The 19932-nt window shown below is 42.4% G+C and overlaps 1 protein-coding gene across 7 annotated transcripts in view; it reads right to left on the bottom strand.

The window, feature by feature from the left end:
• The window catches only part of mib1 (MIB E3 ubiquitin protein ligase 1), a 298565-nt gene extending 279046 nt beyond the window's left edge, over window positions 1-19519 (bottom strand). For 3 of the 7 annotated variants that reach the window (XR_015079035.1, XR_015079034.1, XM_085993275.1), the window contains exons 1-2: window positions 18667-19519; window positions 5785-5956 (exon numbers count right to left, since the gene is read on the bottom strand). Coding sequence is in view for 4 of the 7 variants with exons in the window: in XM_085993275.1 (XP_085849401.1) it covers window positions 5785-5956; window positions 18667-19072 (578 nt within the window). In the remaining 3 variants the exon portion in view is untranslated. The remainder of the gene's footprint in view (window positions 1-5784; window positions 5957-18666) is intronic. The other 4 variants (XM_085993272.1, XM_085993273.1, XR_015079036.1 and 1 more) reach the window with 3 other exon arrangements.
• Between the last annotated feature and the right edge of the window lie 413 nt (window positions 19520-19932).

Raw genomic sequence — 19932 nt, 5'->3', positions numbered from 1 at the left:
ATTCAACATGTCCACCATTTTCATTGACTGCATCACCATCATCAGTTTAAGGGGCCCACATTGCTCCTGGCCACCCCCTTTCCCCCCAACATAATTGCAAAAATGTGTTGATTTTGATATCCCTTGCAAGTTTCTTTTCATACTTTTTGTAGCTCTTACTATCTGCTTTGTCACCTTTTGTTGTTCTTGTTCTCTTTCCCAGTTGGCAGGGTCTGTGCTAGTTTTTGCATTTTGTATGCTTTTTCTTTTAGTTTTATGTTGTCTCTTACCTCTGGTCGTCCATGGGTTTTTTGGGCAAGTAGAGCTCTTGCCTCTTAGGGGTATAAATTAGTTCGGCATCACAAAGTTCTTTTGTGAACACCTCCTACTGATTGTCTGTCGTTTTACCCGTTAACAGATTTGCTCAGTTTACTGTGGACAGTCTCTGTCTCATCACATGGAAGTCAGCCTTACCTAAATCGAGAATCTTAGTAGCTGTTTCGCGTTTCTCCCTTTCAAACACTACATTGAACTCGATCATATTATGATAGCTATTAGATAAATGTTCACACACCATTAGGCTGTTAACTAAATCTGGCTCATTACTAAATCTAATATGGGATGCCCCCCTTGTTGGTTTAAGGAAATATTGTTGCAGAAAACTATCGTGAACACACTCAAGAAATTCACTACCTTTCTGACATGAGCTAGTCTGCTTTTCCCAATCTATAAGGAAGTTAAAACTCCATTAAAACCACTCTTCCGTTACTACATGCTTGTCGACCTCTGCATTTGTGTGTTCTACCACTTCTCAGCTGCTACCAGGGGGGCCTATACACAACTCCCACTACAGTCTTAAATCCTTTTCTATTTCTTAGTTCTACCCATAAAGTCTCCACTGCCTGCTTACCTCTCGTTATATTCTTTCTCATCATTGAAGTGATTTCATACTTAATTACTATGGCTACTGCTCCCACTCTACCATTTTCCCTATCTTTCCTGTAGACCTTATAACCTGGTATATTTAGTTCCCAGTCCCGACCGTCTTACACCCATGTCTCAGTAATGGCTACCATGTCATACCCTCCAAGATGAATTTGCATCTACAATTCATTCAATTTGTTCCTTGTGTGTTTGTATACGCTTATTTGGGTCACATAGCTTTTCACAACACTCATCACTTTGGAATGCAGAATTATCACATGCAACCACTCTAAACTCTACTTTCTGGCATATACCTGATAACTTCCATGTGAAACAAGTTCAGCAAATCCTTTTTGAAAGTCACAATGGCCCAGTGACATGCTTGAGTGGGCCATATTATTTCAACAGACTATGCATCAGACATCATAATCCTAGACCATACACCATTCCCTTGTACAGAGGGCAGGTCGACAGGCTAATTTCAACCTTTAGCCAGTGGCAATCGTGATCCAGCAAAAAGGTGATTCCCACTTGGTTAAGAGGAGTTTTCACATGGCCACAGTTGAACTGAACCAGTACCGCAGCTATCCGTGCATATTACACGGTTTTAACAAATAATCAATGATTTACCAATGGAGTTAAGGATGAACATGTCACACAGTGGCATGGCAGCACACTGAGCTCTACAATAAGATCCTGTAAATAAAAATTTCTGAAAAGGACAAACTAAAAAAACAGAATTTCAGCTACCCTAGTTATAACGCGTTATTTTTCTCCAGATGACAATATGGGTGTTGTGGCAATAACAGAAACGTGGCTTAAAAATGGTGAGGACTGGGCACTTAATATTCAAGGGTACAAGGTGTTCAGAAAAGATAGGGAAGAAAAAAAGGCAGGCGGGGTGGCAGTGCTGATTAAGGAAGACATTGTAGTGTTGGAAAGGGAGGATGTTCTTGAGGGGGAAAGGGAGGATGTTCTTGAGGGGACAAGGACAGAATCCATTTGATTAGAGTTGAGGAGCAAAAAGGGTATGATCACACTATTGGGGGTATTCTACAGGTCCTCAAATAGTGAGATGGAGGTAGAGGAGCAAATCTGCTGGGAAATCGCTGAGATATGCAAGAGCTATAGAGTGCTGATATTGGGGGACTTTAATTACCCAAATATCAATTGGGATAATGCTAGAGTAAAGGGAAAGGAGGGGGAGGAATTTCTGAAATGTGTTCAGGAGAATTTCCTTGACCAGTATGTTCTTGGCCCAACTAGGAAGGAAGCATTGCTGGATCTGGTGCTGGAGAATGAGGTGGGCCAGGTCGACCAAGTGTCTGTGGGAGAACACTTGGGTACGAGTGATCATCATATCATAAGATTTAGATTAGTAATGGAGAGGAGCAAGGAACAATCTAGAGTGGAATTTCTAAACTGGAAGAGGGCTAACTTCAATGGGATGCAAAAGGATCTAGCCAGGGTAAAATGGAACCAAAGACTGACAGGAAAAACTGTAACGGAACAATGGGAGATCTTTAAGGAAGAGATGTTCCAAGTACAGGCTAGGTACATTCCAACAAGAGGGAAGGGTAAGGGAACCAAAGCAAGGGTTTCTTGGATGACGAGGGAGATACAGAAGATGAAGAATTAAAAAAAGGGTGCATGATGCATGTCAGGAGAATTCTTCAAGGAAGAACCAGACCCAATACAATAAGTTGAGAGGGGAAGTGAAGATGAAAATAAGATTGGCAAAGAAAGAATATGAGAGTAGAATGGCAGTTAACATAAAAGGGAACCCAAAAATCTTCTACCGGCATGTAAACAGTAAGCAGGTAGTAAGAGGTGGGGTGGGGCGATTAGGGACAAAGAAGGTGATATATGCTTAGAGGCGCTGGGCAAGGCTAGAATACTCAATGGGTACTTTGTATCAGTGTTTACGAAGGAGGTGGATGCTGACAAAATATCGGTAGAAGTGGAAAAGGTAGAAGCAATGGAAGGGGTGAAAATTGATAGACGGGATGTACAGGAAACTCTTTTTTATCCAGCACCGACAGGACCGGCGTAGTTTATCAAAAAGTCTGGATTAGAGAGAGGTATAGTAAAAGGTGCGAGAGCCCCGTACACAGCAACAGATCCAGGCTTCCCTGTTGCTTAGCAACAGGTGTAGGAACCCCAGCCACAAGATCCAGGCATCCCTGTTGCTTAGCAACAGGTGCAGGAACCCCGGTTACACAGCCACAGATCCAGGAACGGCCACTAATATGAAGTAAAACTTACCTGAACCTACTCCTGAATTTTGCTGGTTAACAAAGATTTCCGGTTATTTAGGTGCTGGTAAATCAAGAGTTTCTGGTACTAAGAAAGGCTGGGTATGCTTAGAGTGGATAAGTCACCTGGTCCAGATGGCTTGCATCCCAGGTTGCTAAGGGAATTGGGGGAGGAAATAGCAGTAGGGCTTGCCATAATTTTCCAATCTTCCCTAGACACAGGGGAGATGCCCAAGGATTGGAAAGTGGCAAATGTGGCCATTGTTCAAGAAAGGCTGCAAGGACAATCCTAGTAACTACAGGCCGGTCAGTTTAACATCAGTGGCGGGTAAAGATTTAGAAACAATAATCAAGGAAAAAATTAATGGGCACTTGGAGAGGTTTAAGCTAATTAAGGAGAGCCAACACGGATTTTTAAAAGACAGATCATGTTTGACTAATCTGATTGAATTTTTTGATGAAGTAACAGGGAGGATTGATGAAGGGAATGCAATGGATGTTGTCTACATGGATTTTAGAAAGGTGTTTGACAAAGTACCACTTGGAAGGCCGGTTAACAAAATTGAGGCTCATGGAATAGGTGGGTCAGTGGCAGCTTGGATAAGGAATTGGCTTATGGACAGAAAACAGTGAGTTGTGGTAAATGGCTGTTTTTCAGACTGGAGGATGGTAGACGGTGGTGTTCTCCAAGGGTCAGTGCTAGGGCCACTGCTTTTTTTTTTTTTTTTTTGAGATAAATGACCTAGATATTGGAATACAGAGTAGAATTTCTAAATTTGCCGATTGCACCAAACTTGGGGGTGTGGCAAACAGTGAGGATGACACCAATCGACTGCAACAGGATATAGAAAGGCTAGCAGAATGGGCAGATGGAATTTAATAGAGAGAAGTGTGAGGTGATGCATTTTGGCAGAAGGAACAAGGAGGCGCAATATACACTTAATGGCAGTTTTAAAGAGTGTGCAGGGACAGAGGGACCTGGGAGTTAATGTGCATAGGTCCCTGAAGGTGGCAGGATATATTGAGAGTGGTTAGCAAAGCATATGGGATCATGGGCTTCATAAATAGAGGTATTGAGTACAAAAGTAGAGAAGTTATGCTGAATCTTTATAAAGCACTAGTTCAACCACATCTGGATTATTGTGTCCGTTCTGGTCACCACACTTTAGGAAGGATGTGAAGACACTTGAGAGGGTGCAGAGGAGATTTACCAGAATAGTTCCGGGGATGGGGGATCTTAGCTACAAGGGCAGGTTGGAGAAGCTGGATTTGTTTTCATCAGAGCAAAGGAGGTTGTGGGGTGATTTGATAGAGGTGTACAAGATTATGACGGGTATGGATAGACTGGACAGGGAAAGGCTGTTCCCACTAGTTGACGGTACAAGGACTAGGGGACAGATTTAAAGTTTTGACAAGAGATACGGGGGAATGTGAGGAAAATCTTTTTTACACAGCGAGTGGCGAGGACCTGGAACTTGCTGCCGACTGAAGTAGTGGAAGCGGAGACACTCAATGTTTTCATTGGCACTTGAGGGAAATAAACTTGCAGGGCTACGGGGATAGAGCGGGGGAATGGGACTGACTGGATTGCTCTACAGAGAGACGGCACGACTCGATGGGCCAAATGGCCTCCTTCTGGGCCATTATGACTGACATTATGATTATTTTTTTTATTTTTTATTCGTTTATGGGATCAGGGCGTTTCTGGCAATACCAGCATTTATTGCCCATCCCTATTTGCCCTTGAGAAGGTGGTGGTGAGCCGCCTTCTTGAACCGCTGCAGTCCGTGTGGTGATGGTACTCCCACAGTGCTGTTAGGTAGGGATTTCCAGGATATTGACCCAGCGACAAAGAAGGATCGGCGATATACTTCTAAGTCAGGATGGTGTGTGACTTGGAGGTGATGGTGTTCCCATGTGCCTGCTGCCCTTGTCCTTCTAGGTGGAATAGGTCGCGGGTTTGGGAGGTGCTGCCAAAGAAGCCTCAGCGAGTTGCTGCAGTGCATCTTGTAGATGGTACACACTGCAGCCATGTGGGGGAAAAAAATCAGTTTCTGCTCAATTGAGCAGCTCTGACAAGTTGTACGTACAACTTTACTCTCTAGATGTCATGCTGGAGTACAGTTCGACAGGTACTAAAGTGGACATTATCAACACACAAGCATCAGTAAATGAGTATTGGCAGATTATTTGACCAGAAATGGAAGACCGCATCACAGCTCATCCCAATACTGTCCTCACCCAACATCTACACACTACAAATAGAGTGGCTAAATAGTGACCAGGAGCAGGAACTTTTGGTCGATTTTCCTCTCCTCAACTAAGGGTCACTCGGACCAATAGTAGTGGCCCTACCACCAACTTGGCGGAGGTCAGCTAACTCAGCAAGCTGAAGAATCAAACCCGGGACCCAAGTAGTCTAAACAGCTCAGCCACTCATTGGGTAAATTCATCAAGCCAGCAGGGAGCGATTTCCACCCACTTTAATAACAAAGATAATGGCATGAACTGACCAATTAAAACATTCTAGAATGCTGAAATTTTGCATGACAGGATAAAGATCAACAAAGTAAACAGGATGACCAAATAAGGCTTCCACCAACCCACAATTCGTCCGTACACTTACCTCTCACTTCCAGGAATGGTGATTCTATAGAACCTGTGCCTCAGATGATGCTTATCGCCATGGTAGCAAACTGTGCAAAGGTCATAATTGGTACACTCTGCACACTTCCAGCGAATGCCAATAATCGGCTGCTGACGACATGTATCACACATTGTCCCATCATGCTTGATCCCTTTAAGAAATGTTAATAAACAAAAAGTTAGCCCAAGTTCTTGTACAGGTTGAAAATTAAGACAGCTTTGATTTAACATCTGCGCAGAAATCTAGACTTATTTGGTAGCCCTGATGGCTCTCTTGATAAATAGGAACATAGGAACAGGATTAGGCCATTCAGCCCCTCAATCCTGTTCTGCCATTCAATTAGATCATGGCTGATCTGTACCTTAACTCCATTTACCCGCCTTGAGTCCATAACCCTTAATGCCCTTGCCTAACAAAATCTTATTAAGTTTTGAAATTTTTAATTCACCTAGCCTCAACTGTTTTTTGGGGAAGAAGAGTTCCACATTTCCATTACCCTCTGTGTAAAGGTTCCTGACATCATGCCTAAATGGCCGAGCTCTAATTTTAAGGTTATGCCCCCTTGTTTTGGACTTCCGCCCCCCCCCCCACCAGAGGAAATAGTTTCGCTCTATCTACCCAATCAAATCCTTTAATCACCTTAAACACTTCAATTAGATCACCCCTTAATCTACAGCAAGACTCAAGAAGCTCGACACCACCCACATCAAAGCAGCTGCTTGATTGGCACCCCATCCACCATCTTAAAACATTCACTCCCTCCACTGCCAGTTCACTATGGCTGCAATGTGCATCATCTACAAGATGCACTGCAGCAACTCTCCAGGGCTTCTTCGGCAGCACCTTCCAAACCCGCAACCTCTACCGCCTAGAAGGACAAGGGCAGCAGGCGCATAGGAGAACACCAGCACCTCCAAATTCTCCACCAAGTCACACACCATCCTGATGTGGAAATCTATCGCCGTTCCTTCAACTTCACTGGATCAAACTTCTGGAACTCCCTACCTAACAACACGGTGCGAGTACCTTCACCACAGGGACTGCAGCGGTTCGAGAAGATGGTTCACCACCACCTTCTCAAGCGCAATTAGGGATGGGCAATAAATGCTGGCCTTACCAGTGACGCCCACATCCCATGAATGTATTAAAAAAATTATTCAAGGAATACAAGTCTAGTCGAGACAACCTGCCCTCATAATTTAACCCTTTTAGCCTCAGTATCCTTCTGGTGAATCTGCGCTGCGCCCCCTCCAAGGCCAATATATCCTTCCTGAGGTCCGGTGCTCCAGATGGGGTCGAAGCAGAGCTCTGTACAGCTGTAACATAGTTTTCACTCCTTTGTATCCCAGCCCTTTGGAGATAGAGGCCAACATTCCAGTAACCTTCTAAATTATTTTTTGTACCTGCCCGCTAGCTTTGAGTGATTTCTGTCCTTGGACCCCTAAATCTCTCTCCTTCTCATCATTTAGAAAATAGATCTATCTTTTTTAGGTCCAAAGTGGATGACCTCACACTTTCCCCACATTGAACTCCATCTGCCACAGTTTTGCCCACTTACTTAATCTATCAATGTCCTTTGCAACTTCTGCTGCTTTCTACACTATTTAATGTGCCACCTAACTTAGTGTTGTCAAGAAACTTAGATATACGGCTCTCTATTCAGTCATCCCAAGTCATTTATAAATATAGTGAAAAGCTGGGGGGTCGCCACAAGTCACACCCTGCCAATTTGAGTACATACCCATTATCCCTACTCTCTGTCTTTTACCTCCTAGCCAATTCCCTATCTAAGGCAATAGGTTGCCTCCAATTCCATGTGCTTTCATTTTTGTTGAGTCTCTTCCGTAAAACCTTGTCGAATGCCTTCCGGACATCCATATAAATAACATCCATAGACACTCCTTTATCTACCACATTAGTTACCCCCTCAAAAAAATTCAACTAAGTTTGTTACACACGGCTTACCCTTTACACATCCATGCTGATCAGCTCATATTTGTCCAAAATGCTCAGCCACTTTGTCCCTAATAACAGATTTTAGTAACTTCCCCACAACTGACATTAGACTAATAGGCCTATAATTTCCTGGTTGATCTCTTGCCCTTCTTAAATAGTGGCGCCTATGCTGAAATAACAGATCTCCGTCTCTTATTAGCACCTTAGTGTTCAGAGTTTGAGTAAGGGGTGGAGATTAAACAGAAAGAATAAATGGGAAAAATCAGCCAGGATTCCCACTCCCTGATGCTATTCAGTCCCCTCCACTGGCAAGTGTGCATGTAGAACTTGAATGATGAGCCATGTTTACCAGTACTTGTTTGGTCCAGTCTATCCTACCCACAACAGAGACTTAACAGACAAAACAATTTGAAAAGTAGAAAACACACAGATGTCTGATGGACATCTTTAAGCCAAATCATGTTTGCCATGCCACCATACAAGGCATTAGCCAATTGAGATCAGTCCAACGAAACTTTAAAAAGTGGCAAACTGGGCTGGTTTTCACGGCACAAAAATGGTCCAGTTCTTTCAAACGTCAGATATAGAAAATGGTCCAATGAGATGCTGAAAAATGAAGCAACTCATTTAACTTGAATGAGAATTGTAGAACTAGCGATTGGGTACAAATTGAATGACCCTGAAGAGAAAAAGCTGGAGCTTAGAAGCAGCTTTGGGAGGATGAACAACTCCTCACTAAAGAGAAGCTTGCCTTTTTCTGGAGCTGCAGGTACCTCTCTAGTCAACTGCCACTTAACTGAGATTAGCATGTTTCTTGCTCCTGAATACTGATCCTAGCCCTCAAACACATGACAAAGGATCAGTACCAGCTGATGTGCAGTGGGATTGGTATTCTGTGCAAAAAGGATGCTAAACCACCTCACTTCAATGGTGGCCAACTAGACAGGAAGCCAATGCAGCCATCATCAGGGTAGGCTTTTTCAGCTGAGGCACAATATTGCAGGTCTCAAAATTGCTAACACATATTAAATATAAAATATCTGCTGCCTAAAATGAGCAGAGAATGATGCATAAAAAAGCTTTGCAGGAGGAAGGAGTACTTTGCATTGATGTCCCCCATAATGTTACGTCAATGAACTACTTTACAAAGACCCCTTGATGAATATCTACAGAATTGAAAGTTATAATGGGCAAATATAGACATAAACAGAACATGATGTTACCAGTCCTGTTGGAACTTTGGGAAAACGTATCTCATTAAGATTGAGTAATGGAGAATGTAATGTTAGATCGAAATCCTGGACTTTTTCACTTACTTACCTGTGGGAGTGGAAGTGGTAGAGAAATTTCAGTTATCTTACAAATTTAATCTGTGGTAACTGACCTTGCTCAATAAATGCTACATGACAATGCAAACTAGACTTTATTTGTTGGAAGGAGGTGGCTTGATAAGCTACCTGGCCTGATCTCATTCAGTGCTTACCTTCAAGTTCTACTACAGGTAAGTCAATAGAAACTCCTGCACTGATTGAAAGGCTCAAGTCAAAGAACTAACTACAGTCTCCATTTCTTCAGATCATGAGCCAGACTTGAAACTAAATGCGTACTCTGCCAAAAAAAAGTGATCCAGATGTCCGAGGGAAGAAAAAAAGATTGCTATACCATGACCACTGTTGCAAGTGTATTAACTTCAGTTAAAAATCAGATTCCATGCTATGTCCTCCACAGCTGAATAGCCAATGGAAACTCACGGTCAGGGCCATTGGCAACCGCTGAACCATGTTGCAGCACAAGTCACCCCAATAAGAGAGGGAATATAGATCATAGGCCTGTACAAGAGTGAAGAGACCACTGCACTCCATCTGGACAGTCACAAAATGTTTAAATAGTCAACAAGACAAACTCTTCAATGTGCCTGAACTGAAACTTAAATCCGATGTGGTCTGATTTCTATTTTGATTTTTTTCCCCCAAATATCTCGTTTAATAAAAGGTTAAAATTGGGGAATACTGTCCGAGAGCAATTACTGAGTTGAACAATGTGATGAAGCTAAATTCATATTTAAAATTACACCAGAACAGCTGAAGTTAATGATTATATTGAATCTATTGATGTTAAGGTAATTCAGCTCCTGGAGAATTTTGGACTCAAATGCTTTGCCCCATTGTCCTCATCAATACCCAAAAAATGTAACAAAAAACATAGCTATACAACCGTTCATATTTAGTGTGTTTTATTTTTTCTCCACCACCATCTACCAGCCATGAACATGGAAACGTTTAGACAAATAAGAGGCTCTCAAGCCTCTGATCATCTGGTTTTATAACCGATTGCTGGGCGGTGTGAAGAGTATCCTGGAGTAACTGGGCCGTATTTTGCAACCCCTACGGGTGCATACGAGGTGTGTACGCGCCCGTAGGGGCCGCGCAAGGTCCGGGTTTAGGCATGCGAAGTGCATGCGCTAAAACCTGGAACTTGAGATCTGTCAAGAGTCCTTTTGACAGATCCTCCGCATCCCCAGGAGATGGGCCTCTGCAGGTGGAGAGTTGTGATATTTGCCCAACTTCCGCCCGTTGAATGCCTGTGAAATTCTTAAGCCTGGTAAAAGCAGGCATAAGGCCTGCTTTTACCAACATAAGAGTTTTAAAAAAAAAATTTTTATCACTCATTTATACATTAAAACCCTGTCTAATAAGGTACGTTTATTTTTAGCCCCGTTAAAACATATTTTTAAAAATGTCAAAAAATGAAATTTTCGTTTAAAATATTTAATTCATTTTAAATAAATGTAATTTTTTTAAAATTTGTTTCATGTGTTCGTGTATTTTTTTATTTTTTTTAAAAAGTGATCTGCATTCATAATTACAGGAGTTCCATACGTACGCAATCCCATAAGTATGAATGGGGATTCCCTTCTTTTATTGGTTGGGCTGGCTCACGTGATCCCAGGGGCGCTTGCGAACCGCATGCGCCCCTGGGATACGTGGGCGTCTACCCGGGGGTACTCGGAGAGGCCCAGAATCGCAAGCCTCTTTACCTCCCGGGCCACCAGGTAAATGTGTAGATTTTTTTTTTATTTATTTATTTATTTTTTCTTTAAAAAACAGGTCGGAGGCATCCGATCGCAAATTCTGGGCCACTGTTTTTAACTTCCTGAGATAGTGGCTGGCCTCCAATTAGCAGCTTCGCACAGCATCACTGCTGGCATCAGCAATTCCCCAAGAACTACTGCAGGCATGAACCAGCATCACATTCTGTGGCACAGCATGCACTCTGGATCGCCAATGTACTGTATCATTTAATATTTAAAATAGGCACCAAGTGAAATTCTCACCTAAGCCATTCTATATTGCAGAATTGTTTCTAATTGAAGCTGTGGTTCCCAGTGATCAGTGATCTCCCCATTTACACGGTGCAGCACTTTTTTTTTTTAAACTCATTTACAATCGCAAGCTGTCCCAAACATCAGAAACTGCTTTCCGACAACCAAGCAATGCATACTGTAACCATGCTAGATCTTAAAAGCTGCCGTTACAGAAAATACAGTTTACTCTTAAAAGTTGCTCAATTTAAATTCTGATATTTTTTTCCAAATTGCACTAAATTCCCACTTTATGATTTAATAAATTATTGTATAATTCAAACTTTTTAGCACAAACAATTGTCAGCAGTTTTGACTTCCACTTAGATCAGCAGCTCGAACTAAGGTTTTTTCTGTGCAACCTAACTTACAAACGAAATATAGTTGAAAGGGCCACTCCAAGTCATCAGACGCTAGCCAAGGGATACATTTTCACTACAGATCAGAGCATTTGCATTTATTCACACAAGATTGCATACATGAAATGGCATTGAATTCCAGTGTACCTCAAATGTATTATGTTAAAGAAAAATATATCCAAGGGCTCCCGGGGATCAGATTTCTATCAAAGTTCTGTGATTAATAGTTTGAAATGTTACAGAATGCAGAAATCTTGTTGGAGCTTGTACAAATAGACTGCATTTGCAGACTTGCATACCTAAAAGAAAATGCATTTCAAACTTGGAGCAACATGTATAATGGGTGTAACAAGATGGCTTACAAAAAAAAATTTCAAAGCTCCTGATTAGGGTTTGCCACTAATGTTTGTTCTAATTAAAGTTTACAAGGATGGTACAAAAGTGAAGGGTTTCACAGCCATGTAACAGCTCGTTCAAATCTTTACGATGGATGCTTTTACCATTGTTGCACGCAAATTTATTCTATGAAGTTCATCTTTAGGCTCGCTTACTTGGCAGGATTAACAAGTACTGAAAAAAAATTACTTTTTATTTGATTAGCTAGGTGCCCGGTAGGTGGCAAAACCATCACCATGTAAGCAGTTTCTGTTTGCTTGAGTGTAAATGCTCTCCTTAAAAAGGGAGATATCCCACTGGCATGGAAAGTTGGCAAGAGCCAAGGTTTAGAGGATTCCTCCTCCCTTCAAAAAAGTGTTTTCATAGGGATATTGCTGGAGCTTAACTATGCAGCCTGCCAGCACAGAGCACCTGTAAGCTTCCAACATACCAGCCACATCGATGTTCTAAATATCCACGTCCAATATTAATCACCAACTACTTGCTCCCTTAATCTTCAAGCAAAGAACTATGACAAAGACACATACCCCACTTGAGGCCAGCATGTTATCTAGCATCGTGGGCAACAGATCAGTATAGGTGGGAGCCCTCTTCCCAGCCAGTCCCTTTTTTTTTTTAAAAACCATAAGTTCATAACAAAAGGTTAAGCCCAGATCTAACATAGAACAAAGGAAGCCCCTCCATGGCATGGTTAGGAACGCTAAAGCCACAAACTTAACATGCATTAGGACATTACAAAAAGTAATCAAAGAGGCTACTGGAATGTTGGCCTTTACCTCAAGAGGGTTGAAATACAGTGGGGAGGAAGTTATGCTTCTGTTGTAGAGCCAGACAGACCCCATCTGGAGTATTACATTTAGTTGTGGGCACCCCACCTGTTTCTCTCTCCACAGATGCTGCCTGGCCTGCTGAGTATTTCCAGCATTTTCTGTTGTTATTTCACAAAAGATATATTGGCCTTGGAGACCATACAGCACTGCTTCACCACAACAAAACCAGGGCTTAAAGGGTTAAAATAAGAGGCTAGGTTGCATAAACTTGTATTTCCTCAAGTTAGAAGGTTGAGGGGTGATCTACTTCAGGTGTTTAAAACGATAAAATGATTTGATAGTAGGTACAAAGAAGCTATTTTCTCTGGTGGGCCAATCCAAAGCAAGGGGACACAATCTTATTGGAACTAGGTCATTCAGGAGTGAAATCAGGAAGCACATTTTCACACAAAGAGTAGTGGAAATGTGAAAGTCTCTGCCCAAAAAGGCTGTGGATGCTGGGTCAATTGAAATTTTCAAGACAACGATTGATAGGTTTTTATTAGGCAAGGGATATGGGTCAAAGGCACGTAAATGGAGTTGAGGTACAAATCAGCCATGATCGAACTGCATGGCAGAATAGGCTCAAGCGGCTAAGTGGAACATGGGAACAGGCGTAGGCCAATCAACTACAATCAAAAATACACTGTGGGGGAAATTGTGGACATAAATTCATTTTAGCCAGACTACAATGAAGCACCATCAAAACCTGTGCCTTTCAATTAACTGTTCCCCAGTTGATTTGTTGTTTCGAAGTTAAAATATTTCAATAGATCCTCCAGTACCACAGTGGTCAACTGCACTCCCTGTTGGTGTTGAGTTATACAGAGCAGGGAGGCCCCAAACTCATTCCCTATTGTGAGCTTAAAATAAGAGGCTGGGTTGCATAAACTTGTATTTCCTCAAATTAGCTGGAAAGGCAGTACCGACAACTGGCCTCTGTCACTGGGGTGGTGAGGGGAAGATTTTTTTTTTTTTACATCAGCCATGACTCCTGACTCTCTGCTAGAAAGTCGAGTCTGATGAGCACAGGACTGGAATGCCCCACAACATTCACTGTCTAGATCTACACGACAAGAACACCCACTTGGGCAAGCTACTGGGGGACAGTTGGTCTCTATGGAATTATAAGCCAGCATGGTTCAGGGCTTCAGAAGAAAGGAAAGTAGAAGATTGGAGAGCAAAAATGTTTTTATGTATGAACACCCTCAGTATCTATTCAGTGAGTTTCAAACTTCAGCAATTAGTCAGATAATGCACAACATCTTCCAGTTACAACTCAGAGACAATCATGGCAGATTAGAATTGTCAGTTGGACTTAACAGAACAAAATGTGAACTGATGGTGAGTAACTTCATTGGCAAATAGTACTGGAGAAATTAATGGGACTAAAAGCTGACAATCCCCTGGCCCTGGTGGCCTACATCCTAGGGTTTAAAAAAAAAGGCGGCTACAGAGATAGTGGATGCGTTGGTTTTGATCTTCCAAAATTCCCTAGGTTTTGGAACGGTCCCCGCGGATTGGAAGGTAGCAAATGTAACCCCGCTATTCAAGAAAGGAGGGAGAAAGAAAACAGGGAACTATAGGCCAGTTAGCCGATCATCAGTAGTAGGGAAAATGCTAGAATCTATTATTAGGGACGTGGTAACAGGGCACTTAGAAAATCATAATATAATTGGGTAGAGTCATATTATTATGAAAGGGCAATCGTGTTTGGCAAATCTATTCGTTTTTTGAGGTTGTAACTAGCAGGGTAGATAAGGGGGAAACCAGTGGATGTAGTGTGTAAGGTGCCACAAGAGGTTATTGCACAAAATTAGGGCTCATGGGATGGGGGGAATTGAGGATTAGTAAACTGACAGAAAAGAGAAAGTAGGAATAAATGAGTCATTTTTAAGTTGGCAGGCTGTAACAAGTGGGGTACCACAGGAATCAGTGCTTGGGCCTCAGCTATTGACAATCTATATTAATGACTTAGATAAAGGGATTGAGTGTAACATATCCAAGTTTGCTGATAATACAAAGCTAGGTGGGAAAGTAAGTTGTGAGAAGGACACAGAGGCTGCAAAGGGATATAGACATGGTAAGTGGGTGGGCAAGAACGTGGAAGATGGAATGTAATGTGGAGAAATGTGAAGTTATCCACTTTGGTAGGAAAAATAGAAGAGCAGAATACTTTTTAAATGGAGAGAGAACAGTCACAGTCTCAGAATAAGGGGTTAGCCATTTAGGACTGAGATGAGGAATAATTTCTTCACTCAGAGGGTTGTGAATCTTTGGAATTCTCTACCCCACAGGGCTATGGATACTCAGTCGTTGGGTATATTCAAGACAGAGATCTATAGATTTTTAGATACTGGGAATCAAGGAATATGGGGATAGTGCGGGAGGGTAGAGTTGAGATAGAAGATTAGCCATGATCTTATTGAATGGCAGAGAAGGGCCGAATGGCCTAGTCCTGCTCCTATTTCTTATGTTCAAACACTGAAAATCTTACTCTTTCAAAATGGCATAAATGATATTAATTTCAGGAATCACAATTGTTGAGTTCTGTAGATTTCTTCAACACAAAACTGAAGAATTACTTTTGAAATGTAGTGTTTATTGTTTGCAGGCAAATGGAGCAGCCAATTTACAGGTCTCACAAATAGTAAATGAGATAACTGGCCAGTTAATCTGTTTTTGATGGCATTGGTTAAGGGATGAATATTGGCCAAGACATCAGGACAACACTCAACACCTCTTCAAGTAGCACCGTGGGAACTTCTTCAAAGATCCCATTACAGACAGGGCTCACATCAACATCCCATCTGAAAGACAGCACCTCTGACAATGCAGCACTGAAATATTAGCATAGATTAGATGCAAAACTTGAGCTCACAAACTGCTGACTAAGTTATACCAACTGAGCCAAACTGACAGGTTGGAAGGGAGGATGGCAGGGCATGGCAGGAAGGCAAGCAGCATGAGGATGTAAGAAACACTGACACAGTAAGACTTAGCCGGGAAAAAAAATGGAAGTACCCCCTTGATTTTTGTCACAAAAAATACCTTGCTCAAATTACTTATTATGCATTGTCTGCATATCACTAGTATTTTCTATCAACTGCAGAATATCACTGAAATCCAGAGTAATGCAATATCATTTCTAATGTTATAATGAGGACACCTTGTATTAACTGCAGGAATTGTCTCCATTGTCACTGTCCACCGTAACAAGAACTTCCCCCCCACCAACTCCACAATGCTTAATCCTTCAACTTTTGAAATATTTCTCCCAGGAACATGGGTGATGCTGACATAGCTGAATTTACTCCCTATCCCCAATTGTTCTGGTGGTGGGCCTTCTTGAACCACTACACTCCTTGTGCCGATGGTACTCTCAATGACATTAGGTAGGGAATTTCACAATATTGACCCAGTGACAATGGAGCCATATTTTCCAAGTCAGGACAACAAGCGACTTGAGCTAATGGTGTTGCCATAATATTGTTGTTCTTGTTCTAGTCAGTGGTAAGGGTCACAGGAAAGGAAGGTGCTGTTACAGAAACTTTGGTGAGCTACTGCAATGCATCTTGTAGATTGTACATACTGCACCTACAGTGCATCAGCGATGGAAGGGGTGGATAGAGTCCAATGAAAGGAGTGGCAATCAAGCAAACTGCTTTGTTATGGATGCTGTTGAAATTCAAGTGTTGTTGCAGCTGCTCCTATCCAGGTAAGTGGCAAGTATTCCATCACTCTCCTGACTTGAGCTTCCTGAATGGTAGAGAGGCTTTCAGAAGTCAGCAGGTGAGCTACTCCTTGCAGAATACCAAGCCTTTCCTCTGCTCTTGCAGCCACAACGTTGACATGGTTGGTCCATTTAACCTTCTCGTCAATGGTGACCTTTTAGCTGTTGATAGTGGGGGAACTTGTCGATTTTGGTGCTGTTGAAGGTGGGGTGGAGATGGTTAGGCTTACTTTTTGTTCAAAGAAGTCACTGCCTGGCACTTACGTTCCTTGGTTGAATGTTGTCTGTGTTGTGCTCATTCTGTCCTGTTTATAATGCAGGGTGGATGCAGCAATCATAACATTGGAGAAGGTCCATGGACAGACAGGCAAAGCCAAATGCAAACAATAAAAAGCTATGCATGCATGCATCTCATACATGTGCAATGTCTTAAGTCACAAATGTGACTAACAGTTTGACAATGGCTTCTTCAATTTCAGCAGAAAGTCCATTCAAGCCAATAACGCTGGAAGTGCACTACTAGACTTCAGGGGCAGCCTGACAGCTAACGTTCCAAATACTATTTCTGCCATTAGAAGCAACTCTGTAGTGCACAGACAGTAGTTTCAAGTCTAACAATCTCAAATGTTCAGATGACATCAACTGCCTGAGCAATACATTCATGAATTATGATATTAGCTGAGCTCTAAGAGATTACCATCTTGGAAACCCTCCTGGTTATGTTTATTCATCTAATTAATCAATCAAGCCCACTCGAGCATGAATCTCTCAAGCTTTCATTAAAAACTAAATTCTAGTTTATACGGGAGATTGGTAGCCAGGTTTCTGACGACATTAGCATTTTCTTAGTAAATCATAACAAATCAATGCACAATGCCCCTATTCCATATATTTCAAACATGGTCTAGTCCTGGAACATTACCCACTATAAAAAAAAATTATAAAGTGAATATCAAACACAAGTATCTATTTAGGTGTTAATATTTTTTTAAATCCAGAGTTTAAAAATATGGTTTATGTTTTTTCAAGCTTTAATTCAGATTGAGGGAAACAAAAGGAACAGGGTGAAATACACTGATGCCACCACTGAGAAATGGGATGTCATAATCATAATCCAATAATTAGGTATTAATTCACAAAGTCTGCCAGCAGAAACATGCTCATGGATAGAATACATTTTATTAGCTAGCTGGTGTTATTTCAAATGCCTTAAAACAGCAATCATACTCAAGGCCATGAGTTAGTTGCAGAGATTTCTACTAGATCAGATTATACAATGAACATCTAACAACTATAGATTTTTTAAATCAACATTTTCTGGATTTGCAAGACCTATCATTTGCATATATGCCAACTATGATTCACCAACTACACTCTGCAGATGACCAGTTTCTCTGACAGTCATTACACCTTTCAATGGGTAACCTTTCAATGCTATGGGATCACAAGACAGGTATGGATGAGGAAGGTCACTCGCCCCATCATTGCTCATCCATTCACAAAATAAATCCCACAGATTACAAAAAGCCCTGCAAACAACTCAAAATTGAGGGTGCATAAGTAACTTATGAAGTGAAGTGTAATAAAGGTAAGATTTCATTAAAGCTTAATCAAATCATCTGCCTTAATGAAAACTAATAAATGCGGAGTCCAGAAAACTAAATGGCAGTTTAAATCATGCGTAAAATACATAAACCATGTATTCTCTACACTCAAAAGATCATAAAACTGTAGCAATTGTAGGTGAGGGGAAAGAGAAGAAAGTCATAACCAGTTAATACTGCACTTTTCAACCAAAAAAAAATTGTTCAATCACGGCTTGTTTTTAATTTTGAAACAGTTGTTTACGTCAGGAGATGGTCAGCACCAACCACAACATGCAATGTTTTTACACAACTGAATGAACCCGCCACCCCAACCAACACAAAACAAAAAGATATTTCATGAAAATTCCACCTGTATCCAGACAATGAAGTTATGCTAGTATTCATTTTCAGTAGCAGTCACTTCAATATCAATACTAACTCAGCCACACAATTGTAGCTACTCCAATAATATTTACTTCAACAATTATTAATTTTCTTATAACTCTGATGAGGACAGAGCGATTGAATAATTGAGTTATTTCCAATAGCAGTCACTTTAATGATGATTCTCACTCCCCCGCGGATGAGGCCTGCAGGGAGCAGGTTTCAGACAGGCTGAGCACAATGAGCCAGCCGGCCGCCTGCCCGCGGTGACTCTTACCTGTCGGCGCGCTGTCCAGTATGCGCAGGTCGTAGGCCCCGGAGCAGCGGTAGTTGGCGGCCGTCCCGTTATCCCACACCACCACCACCTCCTCGGGGCTCTCGAAGCTCCTAACGGTGCCCACATGCCCCTCTCCTCCGTCCTGTTTGCCCCATTTCCAGTCGGGGCCCCGCACCACTCGGGCCCCGACTCCCTCCATCATCACCCGGTTATTCCTGGAGCCGCTCATGCTGAGTCCGCGGAGAGGGAGGGCGGCTGCCTGCAGCCCCGAGAGCCGCACGAGTTCACAGCGCCCGCTGCCGCGCGCACCGGCCGCCGCTCTGATTTGGCGAAACCGTTTTTTTTTGTTGTTGGGAAATCCGGGAACTCGACGGAAGGAAAGGTGGTGAGGGAGGGTACAGCGCATGTGCAATCACAGCCTGTCAACTGAGTGCATCGCCGCCATCTTTCATATGGGCAAACGCAGCTGTTTACTTGGTCATTTAACAATTGGCATTTACCGACTGCCTTGAACGTTGAAAAGCGACGGCCCAAAGCGCTTCGCAATCGAGAAATTAGACAAAAATGAACCCGAGTCAAAGACAGAGCTATTATGAGGGGAGACCAGCCTAGTTTTACGGTTTTAGCGCCTTTAACCGAGTAAAAACCTCCCCAGGCGCTACACAGGAGCGTTATCAAACAAAATATTAGGGCAGGTGACCAAAAGCTTGGTCAAAGGGGTAGGGTTTAAGGGGCATCTTAAAGGGGAGTGGAGAGGTTTAGAGAGGGAATTCCAGAACTTGGGACCTAGACAGCTGTAGACACGGCCACCAATGGTGGAGCGATTAAATTCGGAGGTGTGCAAGAAGCACACAGAAGTGGAGGAGCGCAGATATCTCGGGGTGGGGGGAGTTGTAGGGCTGGAGGAGGGTACAGAGATAGGGAGTGTAGTAACCTGGGAGGTTATGAGTAACCTGATCCACCAGGTGGCACTGTGGCAATTGGTCTCCTGAGTTAAGTCTGATCTGTACTGGTTGTACTCTTTTTGCTGCCTCATGGCAGAAGCTTTTATGTGCAAGTGTTGATTAAACCATGTTACGGAGTTAACCGGTGTCCGTCTCCATCTATGGCCACCTCAAGATACCACATATGGCGACGAGAATAAAGGACGGAAAAGTTTTGGTGGATCAGTCATAGTTAGGGAGTATTCGGAAGAGGTGCTCGGGTTGGCTAGCAAACTAGCTGGAAAAGCACGAGGCTAGGCCGTGGGTGTCGAAACGGAGTTTG

The sequence above is a fragment of the Somniosus microcephalus genome, chromosome 7, assembly GCF_052327205.1.
Source record: "Somniosus microcephalus isolate GS21.2 chromosome 7, FLI_Smic_1.0, whole genome shotgun sequence".
In the NCBI taxonomy this organism is placed as follows: domain Eukaryota; kingdom Metazoa; phylum Chordata; class Chondrichthyes; order Squaliformes; family Somniosidae; genus Somniosus; species Somniosus microcephalus.
This window is presented reverse-complemented; position numbering and strand designations above follow the sequence as displayed.